The sequence below is a fragment of the Ceratotherium simum genome, chromosome 6, assembly GCF_057802395.1.
Source record: "Ceratotherium simum simum isolate JZ-2026a chromosome 6, ASM5780239v1, whole genome shotgun sequence".
NCBI lineage: Eukaryota > Metazoa > Chordata > Mammalia > Perissodactyla > Rhinocerotidae > Ceratotherium > Ceratotherium simum.
The window spans coordinates 80,804,178-80,814,831 of NC_141905.1; the positions used below are offsets into that span (position 1 = coordinate 80,804,178).

At 48.6% G+C, this 10,654-nt stretch overlaps 1 protein-coding gene across 1 annotated transcript; it reads right to left on the reverse strand.

Moving 5' to 3' along the window:
* Positions 1 to 3,107: 3,107 nt before the first annotated feature.
* On the reverse strand, positions 3,108 to 7,851 carry SPADH (spermadhesin family member). Its single transcript, XM_087433019.1, has 4 exons — positions 7,788 to 7,851; positions 6,708 to 6,737; positions 5,460 to 5,595; positions 3,108 to 3,623 (listed from the first exon to the last, which is right to left on the reverse strand). The coding sequence occupies exons 1-4, from the start codon at positions 7,849 to 7,851 to the stop codon at positions 3,392 to 3,394; spliced, it is 462 nt and encodes a 153-aa protein (XP_087289145.1). The 3' UTR covers positions 3,108 to 3,391.
* Between the last annotated feature and the right edge of the window lie 2,803 nt (positions 7,852 to 10,654).

Sequence of the window (10,654 nt, forward strand, 5' to 3'; positions counted from 1 at the left end):
AGGTGTCTCTGAAGTGCAGTGGGGTTACAGAACTCTGGCTACAGAGACTGCCCTGACTGGTGCGGTTTTATGGGAGATGCAATTACTGCCCGTCAGACCCTGAGTTCCCCTGGCCTCACTTACAACTGTCCCACCTCCCAATGGGTCTCTGGCTCCTTTCTCTCACACCTTTGCTGCTAAAGTGACTATTGGGGGAAAAAGAACTCGGTATTTGAATGTGAGTTGAGAATGGAGGAAGGAAACTCTTGAAGGCAGAAGTTGTAGGATCCCAAAAAGGGAACCCCAACTCCAGTCTCGGGAAGGCGCGGACCCACAGACACAGAAGACCGAGCTTGATGCAAATGCAAGAGGTTTTATTAAGCGGAGCTCCGGGTCGACACGTGTCTCTCGCAGGATACAGAGGAGTCGACCCCGAACCTTAAGGGGCAAGCCCTTTTATAGGATTCGGAAGCATAAAGCGGGAAAAGGTTGGCGCGGTCTTACATGATTGGCTAATTTAAAACATTTAAACAGTTACATTTTATGGCGCGAATTGCTATGGCGCGAAGCAATTATCAGGTTACACACACGCGTCCCCATCTGGACCCCCTCCACCCCGACCCTCCCAAACTTATCCCTCTGGAGCACTCTCTTGTTCTCAATTCTTCCCCGAACAGTTTAGGGTGGGTCTTCTATGAATAGAGTCAGTCAGGATCGATAAACGTTCCCCCTTATACCAGGAATCCTTAGGGTGTGGAGGTGCCTGTCTCTAAGGTATTAACTTTTAAATTTTTAATATAATTTACTTCCTTCAAAGTAAGACAGCGAGTGGACCCTGGGTCACATTTCCAGGCAGAGCCAGGCTGCCCTGGTGACAGCTCCCATCCACCCACAAAAAATTTCTACCCTAAACCCCACGGACCAGTTTCCTTGCTCTTCTCATTGCCGCATCACCTGAAACCCTCCCCTTAGAGACACACATAGTCCAGCGCGAGCTGCTCTCTCCACTGGGTGTAGCTGGGAGATGCACCCTCACCATAGCTTAGTGAAATCTCTTTCAGTGGATTCTTAGGTTACTTTCCTTTTAACTTCGGTGGAGATGAGGTGCCTGAGGGGACGAGGAGGTGGTTGATATTAGGGTAGGGGTCCTGGAGGGTACTCCAGCCCATGGGGAAAGTATGGCTGCCCAGTGCACACGGCAAGTGGAGGTGTGTCAGGAGACACAGCCCTGGAGAGGGAGGACACCAAAGACACCAGCAGGTTTGATGGCATCAGGGAGGGTTGCAGCTAATCAGGGACAGCCTCTGCTCATGGTCTTCATCTCCAGGGGCCCATGGGTTTGACGTCTGAGTCTCCTCCTGATTGACCATGTTTGGCTGGGACACAAGGTGTCAGTGTGTTTGCACCTGGAGAGGCAGCCTAGTCTGTGTGTGTGCAGGCTGATGGAGGCTGTGTGCAGCCTGGGTGCAGAGTGTGGTGAGCGAGGCCGGAGGGAGGCTGTGTGTGTCGGGTCCACTGCATAGACAGCTAAGCCTGTGAATAAGAAACCCACGTCATATGGTTCAGATGGAAAAACCTGATGAATCTTGGCGGGGGGAGGGGGCGCGTGGAAGAACGTATTCCAGGCAGAGGAAATAGAGTGAGCAAAAGCGTGGAGCTGCTAAATGGTCTGATGTGTCCATAAAACTCAGTGTGTGATGGCTCATCAGGGAGAGAGGGGCAGAGGGGAGAAGTGATTTGAAGAGAGGAGATCCAGGGGCCGGATGATGAAGGATTTTGTAAACTATGGAAAGGTGGGTAAACTCTATCCAGGAGGCAGGGAGCCATTGCAGGGTTCTCACCAAGGGTGGAAGTGGAGTCGGATTGTGTTTAGATGCCGGTGCTGGATGGAGGAGGGTGAACTGGAAGAGGCCAAGGTGGACTCCTGCCTAAAATCCACATAGACGTCAGCACAGAAACCCACATCCTGAGCACTCGTTGAGGAAGGAATCCCAGCATGACTTGGCTTCATGAGGATGGTCCAGACACAGGGAGTGTTGTTCCTGAGGGAGCTGAACCTGCTGGAAGGTCTGTGAAGAGGCCCCCATGTGCCCCAGACTCTACAGACAGAAGGACAGGACCCGGAGCCGCCGAGGACAGCCACAGGCCAGTGAGGGGCTGTGCCTTTCAGGGGGCCATGTCCTTTTTGATCCTCCTCACTCCCTGGTCGTCCAGATAAGATGCAACATCAAAACCTGAGTTTAGTGACCCCACGAACATCGTGGGCCTTTTGTTTCACTTTCTCAGAGCTTTTGTAGAGACCCACACCCTTGTGTAACAGAATTTGTTGTTGATTAGTAGGAAACAAGAAATTTAACACATCCACCCCAAAATTTTCTTGATCGTCAACCCCATTGCCGGAAAGGTCAGCAGAAAGCCAGCCCAACTAGGCCGTCTCCTGCCCCAAGACAGGCCTCAGACACATGAGAATTCATCTTATTTTAAAGCCCCGTCGGGAGGGGCTTCAATCCCTTTCAGTGACGCCTGAGGGTCCAACACGGAGAAATGAGGATTTTCAAATGGAAAACCAAATGCAGACTTAGGAAAAGAGAGACTTTATTCAACACGATTACAGCAATAAGTAGAATGCCCCGACCACAAGATGGGTAAGTATCTCAAAGGTCAGGAGAAAGGACCTTCCTTTATAGGGAGGAGGACAGGAGGCTGGAGAGGAGGAGGGGGAGGGACAGGAGGAGCAGGTGTGATCAGACAGGTAACCAGGAGATGTCTCTCCTCGTGGTCAGCTGGTTCCAGAAGGTCTTCAAGGAAAGTTGTTCTGCTTTGTAATGCTTGTGCACCCTCAGTGGTGAGGCAAAGATCAGGGAGGAGAGCAGATTAACTAGAGTTTGGTTAAGTCAATTTAACAAGCATTTTCTTCTGATTGTTGAGTGGGGGAAAACAGTTCAGCTACTCGCTGATGGGAAAAGAGTAGGAATTTGGAGGGACTGTGTCTGGTTTGTCCTAGGTTATATACACATATAGTATGCATATATATTTATATAGAGAATATGTATAATATACATTCTGTATAGTGTATACTATGTACACTACAGATTTTATAAATACACTAGAAAATGTCAAAGGGATTATAATAAAATCAATAAAAAGAAATTTTATATTCTGAAAGATATATGCCACATAATCCAATGAAATATACAATTTCAAAGAGAGTTTTCATATCGGGTCTCCCCAACCACAAGATCTGGGCTTGCACAGATGCTGGGATAGAACCTGTAGATGTTTCTGGAGAGGGTCCCTGGGTCACAATGACTCTCCCTCACCCCGTGATGGTCCAGTAGAACTTTAGCTCAACCTTATTTCAACAATCACAAAAAAAGCCATGTGCCCAACACACCACATGGGCAGGCATGGATTAGGGAGGGCGCATCAGCAGTACCCCTGCATCTACCCACCTACCTTTTGAATCAGCGTAGTAATATACATCAAAGGGAGAGGCTGAGTGGTCGGATTTTCTGGTGTACTTGATGGTCATGATGTTGGAAGAAGAATGAAACGTGAGAACTAAACCTTCACAAATCTTCCCGTAGCTTTCAGATCCTGGAGGTCCATCTTGGATTTCCAAATACTCTTTATTACAGGTGAGGCTGTTGGGGCAGAGGGAAAGGCAGGCATCAGCCTTTGGAATCGTCCTCCCTCCAGCAGGCAGCCTCTCTCCACCAGGGACTGGACAGGATTGCACCAGTTTGCTCAGGAGAAGTGCCAGGCCTGGTGCACAAGGGAGGGAAAGTCATTCATTCTTCTGAAGAGAGGACAGTCACCCCAGGACCCTCCCACTTCCACAGGAGGCCTTCCCCTCACCTGAGCTGCAGGTGACCTCCAAACCTCCTGAGTTTGCCCTACCTACGGCTCTGGGATGCCCACACAGGAATTTTGAATCGGAGCCACTTGTCTTTCAGGCCTCCTGAGTGTAACGATTCAGCCAGCAAGTGGTATGTTCCTTGGTCAATGACAACTGTGTCATGCTGAGTGGCCCCAGACATGAGTGTATGATTCCACTCCTGGTTTTGCCCTCCACCTCCCTGGCAGATGGTGCCCAGCAACCCAAGCTTGGCCTCCATGACCAGCAGAAGTGAGAGGAGCATCCCATACACATGGAATTGTCACACTCCTGCTGACCTTCCTACATCTTTCCTCTACCCTTCAAGACCTGATTCCACACCCATCATCCTCACACAGTCACCAGTATGTTTCAGACACAGGAGAGAGGCCAGAGCCTCTCTGATTTAGAACAAGACAAGGAGGGGACATCCCACCAGGACACACACAGCACCCTTTATATTAGTTTGCTTTGGGCCAGTCTGAGTCCTTCCATGTTGCCAAGTATAGTCAGATCCAAAATCAATCTTTGAAGAGGACATAGAAATATTGAGGGGAAAATTTCAGAATAATCTATCCGTCTGATCCTTGGAACAAAGGATGGTGCAGAAAAATGACTGACTACTTCATCCCTGGGGCATGGTTTGGGTAGATGGTCCAAGCATTTTTTTGAGGCAGCCATCTCTAAGTTGTCCTTCATGCCATGGAGCACCTATGTAACCTAGTCGGAGTCCCAACCCTGTAGCAGGTCTGGAGGGGCAGGGGTTCTTAGTCACAAGCTTACATCATCTGTCTCAGCCACCATTGTGGGCTGTGTTTGGCTTTGTCTGGAATTGATGGCAATGTGGCTCCCATGTTAAAATCTGTGTAGAATGCTCAGAGATATTAATTCAGGTACTTATTGCTACATTGGAAATGCCTACTGTGGCCTTATCACTTCATTCACTCTTTCATTCACTCATTCTTTCATTCACCCATTCACTCTTTAGTTAAAGAAATATTCCTTGACCCTGAAGAGAGACTCCTATGCTAGTAGACACAAACAAACACATAGGCAAGAGTAATATGACTCTAAGTTCCATCTAGAGTTCTGCATAGGGCAATGGATGGGGAACCAATGAAAGAAAGATCTGTCCAGCTGTGAAGAGTCAGGAAAGGGGTCTTAGGTGTTATGGAAAAGTTTGTCCTCAAGCAAAATCAGGAAATACAAAATGAGCACCCTAAGCAGTGGGCAGGTGAGTCTGGAAGAGGTAGAAGGATGCATTCTAGGCAAAGGGGACAGTGTGAGCAAAGGCATGGAGCTGCTAAATGGTCTGGTGTGTCCAAAACTCAGTGTGTGATGGCTCAGCACAGAGAGGGGCAGAGGGGAGAAGTGGTTAGAAGGGAGGGGAGATCCAGCAGTCACCATGAAGGACTTTGAAAGCCATGCTAAGGAGAATGAACTTTATCCAGAAGACAGGGATCCATCAAAGTGTTTTCGGCAAGGAGTGAAATGCAGTCAGAACTGGATGGTGGATAGTGGAGGGTGAACTGGAAGAGGCCAAGATGGACTCCTTCACAAAAAACTACAACATCAGCAAAAACAACACATCCTGAGCACTCACTTGAGGGCAGGTATTACCAGAGCAACATGGAGACCTGGGTTCTCCTGGATGGTCCAGACACAAACAGTTTTTGGCCCAACATAGTTGGAGATCTTGCCCAAATGTTCTGTGAGGAGGCCGCCACAGTCACTATAGGCTACAATAGAAGAAAAGGATTCCAGGCCCCCAGAAGCAGCACCAGGCCCCTGAGGGGCTGTGCCATCCCCGGGCCCCACACTGTTGTTGACGGTCCTAACTTCACGGTCCCCGCAATCACAACCCAACGTCGATGATCCAAGTCTGATGAGCCTGCAAACAAGGTGGCTTTTATCTTTTACTCTTTTCAGAACTTGTTTAGGGACCTATAGTCATTACTAAAAATTAGTTTAAACGAGTGTAAAGAAGAAATTTAACACTTCTTCTGCACTTCTTCACCAAAAGATTCTTTATCATCAACAGCATCACCAGACGGAGAGCAGAAAGTCCACACAAACACCTCATTTCTGCCCCCTGAAGATCTCTTCCTAGTGCAGGCATGAGACGTGGCAAATAGACAATTCTCCTGCCCCAGGGAGGGCTGACCCCTCAGAGAAATGAGAACCCATTTCTCATCATCAAGACCTGTAAGGAGGGTTTACAGGACCTGCTCAGTGATGTTTTAGGCTCCAAATCTATAAATGAGGATAAAAACAGCACCTGCCTCAACAGTGTTTAGGATCAAATGTGTTCATGTTTGTAACGTGCTCAGCCAGTATCTGGACCTGGAAATCACTAGGTACATAAATCAGTCAATGAACCACCCACATGATGGGAAACATTCTTCCCTCTGCCCTGCATCCCTCGTGCTGCACTCTGTCCCCCTCCCTTCAAAGCTCTTGGTTGTGACACTGAAGACAGCGAAGCCTCAGCTCTCCAGACTCCAGCCCTTTGGAGGAGGCTCCATCCTCCTGTGACCCAGGCTCTGTAGAGAGGTGGCTCCCCTCCCTGTGCAGTGAGGCTGTGCAGACTGGAGGGAGGAGGCCCCCAGGGCCGTGGAGGAGCTGCAGTGGGGTGGGGAGGAGGAACAGGGAGGAGCCTTGAGGAGTCGGGGGAGAGGGGGGTTTAGGGATGGTTAGGACTGAAGCTACTGCTAGGTTCAGTAATTGCAGTTCTTTTGGTCAAGACCGTGTCCTGATACATGCATTTCCCAGAGAGCCATCGGGACTCCAACCCCACAGCCCATCTCTGTGTGAGGAGGGGAAAGGGGGACACAATACTGTCTGCATTTACCTTCTTTCCGTGCAGTAGAAACCAGTGTGGCTGAAAAGAAATCAAAACAGAAAAACAAATGAAAAGCTGGAAGTTACTGATGGGTCAGGGCTTGAGAATGGAAAATGCACACACTGTGAAGAGGAGCTGCTGCCAAGGGACGGTGCTGAGCATGAAGAGGAGACAGCGTCGCTGTCCTGGTCCCTGGGGACAGTCCTGGTCACACAGAGGGAAGGGCAGAAAGAAGGTCTAGCACTCAGCGTTCAAAGACTGCTCATTCAGTGGCTTTCTGCTTCTTCTCCAATTCTACTCACTTACTGTACAATGTTCCCACTCCAGAACCCAGTCAGAGCAGTCAGTCTGAGGAGGGTGACCTACGAATCCCGAAATTTCCTGGTTTTAGCACTAAAAGTCCCTTCTCAAAAGAAACCTCTCGGTCCAGGCCAAACCAAACAGTTGGTCACCTTAATATAACCTGAACATTTCTAGCAAATTCTGTAATGAGACCAATGATCAATTTGATGTTGGAGTAAACCAACTGAAGAAAATTTTCAACTGAGGAGAAATGAACCATCTTAATTTGTGGAAGTTTCACTATATCAGGGACCTCAGTTCAGTGCTTGGATCCAATAGACCTTACTGCAACACATGGCCTCCCACAGGTGATGTGCACTGTGGCTCATCATTTAGATGGGACACAGTGGGCACAGCATAGCTGAGGAATCAGACGGCCCTGGGTCACTGTCCTGGGGTCGTGACAGCTGGGTGGCTTTGGACAAGCTATTTACTCTCCCCAAGCCTCAGTCCATTCATCTGTAAAATGAGAATCTTAGCAGCAACTACCTCGTAGGTTCAGGAGGATAATCCACACAGACCAAGCTTCAGGGTCCCATGCAGGGGGGCTCTCCATAAAGTTACCTGTCACTATCAACATCCCCAAACTAGATGATGTTTCTTTCTTCGGTGAATTAGAAATCAACAAATGCTCTAGAACCTATGTGACAATAAGCTCAACCAGGACACTGTGAGTCCATCTCCAGCTGCCTTCCTAGGCGCTGAGGCCATTGGTCTTTGGAAGAGCAAAGAAAAGTCTCCCCACACCCGGGGTGTCCATCAACTCTGCTTGGGAAGATAAAATCTTCCCTGCCAGGTTCACCTTCACCATGTCTGGGCTGAGCCTAGGGCTGGCCCTCAGTAGATTCCGGTGTAGCTTTGCTTAAGGCTGGAGGGAGACAAGGATGCAGGGAGGCCCACAGAACATGTGTCAAGATAGGGACACAGGAGCCCAGAGAATGTTTAAAAATCAACATGGCCTGAGCCCAGGCAGGGGCCATTCCCCTCTGTCCCTCCTCCTGCAGCCTAAGAGCAAGGTGAGGCATCTTGTTGGAGGAGAGAATATCACCCATGGGCTTCTTTGTTAGCAACACACAAACTGTGCAAAATCTCTAAGCTGAACAGGAAAGCAGAGAGAGGCCCAGGAGAAAGGGGCTCGTGGGCTGTGGGATACCTGTACCGAACAGCAAGGCCCAAGCGAAGGTACTGGACAGCCTCATCTGAGCAGGCCTGGCACCAGCCTCAGGAGTGAGGTTGGCTCTGCAGGCCTGGGGCTATATAGAGGCAGTTCCTGAAATCTGATCTCCGCCCCTCCCTCTGCAGCCAAGGCCAGCAGAGCTGCAGGAGCTGAGGGAGCTGCAGGAGCTGAGGGTGCCGAGGGAGCTGAGGGAGATGCAGGAGCTGAAAGTGCTGTTCAAGATGAGGGAGCTGCAGGATCCACTGGGTTCTAGAGAAGGAAGTATGTCTGCCTCTAATTACTATTTATCCTTCTCAGCCAATTTCCGTGTCCTTTCTCACCTAGAGAGAGAAATAATAGCCAGCTTCTCCATTTCCTCTCCTCTGTCTATGGTCTTGGATGAAGAGTGACAAGTTGGCCACAGGCCAACAGGACCTGCTGTTTGGGGAGCCCTCCTGCCTGGGATTAACTTATAGCATTTTCACTTCCAGTAACTTGCACAAGGCTCACAACACCTGATGGGGGAGACAGGCCAGGTGTCCTTGGACAGGTGAGGAACTGAGTTCACAAGAGACAAAGAGACTTGTCCAAAGTCACTGAGTGACCATGGCAGAACCAGGACGAGGTCTGACCTCCTGACTGCCCAGTCTCTCTAAGAGCCCTTTCTGTGTCACTCAGGGCAAAGGCACATGAACAGGCCCTCAGTCTGCTCCAGGTGTGAGTCAGTATTGGTGGAGCAGCTGCAGGGCAGATCAGCCTGTGCATGGGGATGTCCACATGGATGACATGTGTACACATGTCTGCATTTACTCTGTATTTATAATACCAAGACCGTGTGTCTCAGTCCCAGGGCAGTGTCACAGTTATAAGAACCCAGCGGAAGTCCCTGGACAACAGGCTGGCAGTATCTCAATAGGTTACACAAGAGTTACCATATGGCCCAGCAAGTCCACTAGGTATATACCCAAGGAAATGAAAACATAGCCACACAGGTACCGCTTCATGAATGTTCATAGCGGCATTACTCATAATAGTCAAAAAGTGGGAACAACCGAAATGTCCATGCACTGATGAATCTATAAATAAAACATGGTCTACCCATACAATGGAAGTCATTTGGCCATGAAAAGGAATCGTGGCCAAGTCGCCTACCAAGGAAGCTTACCGATTTACACACCAACCAGGAGAATGAGTGTCAATTTTCATGAAATTTGAACACCACTGCATTTGACCAAATCTTTCAACGTGCTTTGCTGATCAAATATGCTGGAAATAATACATAATTTTTATAAATGTGCATTTCTCCAATTTTCAGTGGGCTTGGACTTTTTTCATATGTTTCTAGTCCAACTGCAGCTCTTTCGTAAATGCCTGTTCATGTCTTTTGGCCAATTTTCTATTGCTATTGCTATTGCTATTGCTGTTGCATTGCTCATCTTCGTCTCATGAATTGTAGAAACTTCCTGTACTTTCCAACCCATATCTTTCTTAACAGAGAGCCCTAATGGGTTCGCAATGTGAAGGAGCATTCTAACTCAATTAGAACACAGGGAAGCTGCTGTGAGCCATCTGGTGGCTCAGAGCTCTCCTAGCTGATGATGGAGGAGGAAGCAAAGCTGGGGAGACTACAATGCTAATTCCACTTTAGTGGTGAAGCCTGCTGGTTATTACCAATATAACACGCAATACTCCTCACCATTGTCCTTCCAATTAGAATCTCTCTTTGGTAATTTTTCCCCACATACCCTTTACAAGTGCCCTGCACACAAAATACTACCAGCCCCTTGATCTAGGGAGAGTTCAGAGGAGCTCTCCAACTGGATGTAAATGCCCGGATGGGGCAAATGTGGGAACCATGGAGAGAAGGCAGAACTTTATCTTATATCCCAGCCCAAGGATCCTGCCATGAGCTCCAAGGTGTCAGGCCCACTGCCCTCACCCAGCAGCAACCGAGCACCTAGGGAGAAAAAGAAGGCACAGTCCCTTTTCCAGAGGACACTCAGGAATCAAAGTCTTAGGAACCTAGCATCACAATGTCCTTGGAAGAAAACTGTAGGTTAACAGCAGATTTTGAGGATTTGCATTCTTCATATCTTTGTCCTCAAAGGTCACACTAGTTTCTGAGTGACCCTAAACAAACCTGTTTTTCTCCCCTTCGTATGTTCCTGCCTCATGGACTGCCACAATGCAGCTCTTTCTTCTCCTTCTCATGAGATTGAGTAGTTTTCTCCACCTTGTTCACAGACCCCCTGACTAACTGCCTTCCTCCTCATCAGAACTTTCCAGCTACTCTCTTTCTATACTGTCCCATGGTCAACTGTAATCTCCTTGCCAGGGCCCTGGCTTTTATTTCATAAGCAAGAGTTCAAGGGTCCTTTGAGAATTTTGTAAGTTGCCTCCCCAGCATGGATTCCTTCCTTGTTGACAGATAACCACAGTTTTATCCAGATTTCTATTC

Coding starts and splice junctions, on each gene's coding strand:
- SPADH (XM_087433019.1), bottom strand. CDS start 7,851: ATGGTGAAGGTGAACCTGGCAGGGAAGATTTTATCTTCCCAAGCAGAG. Junction 6,738..7,787: donor AGAGTTGATGGACACCCCGG/GTGTGGGGAGAC, acceptor ATTTCTTTTCAG/CCACACTGGTTTCTACTGCA. Junction 3,624..5,459: donor CTGGTAATACCTGCCCTCAA/GTGAGTGCTCAG, acceptor CTGCCCCAACAG/CCTCACCTGTAATAAAGAGT.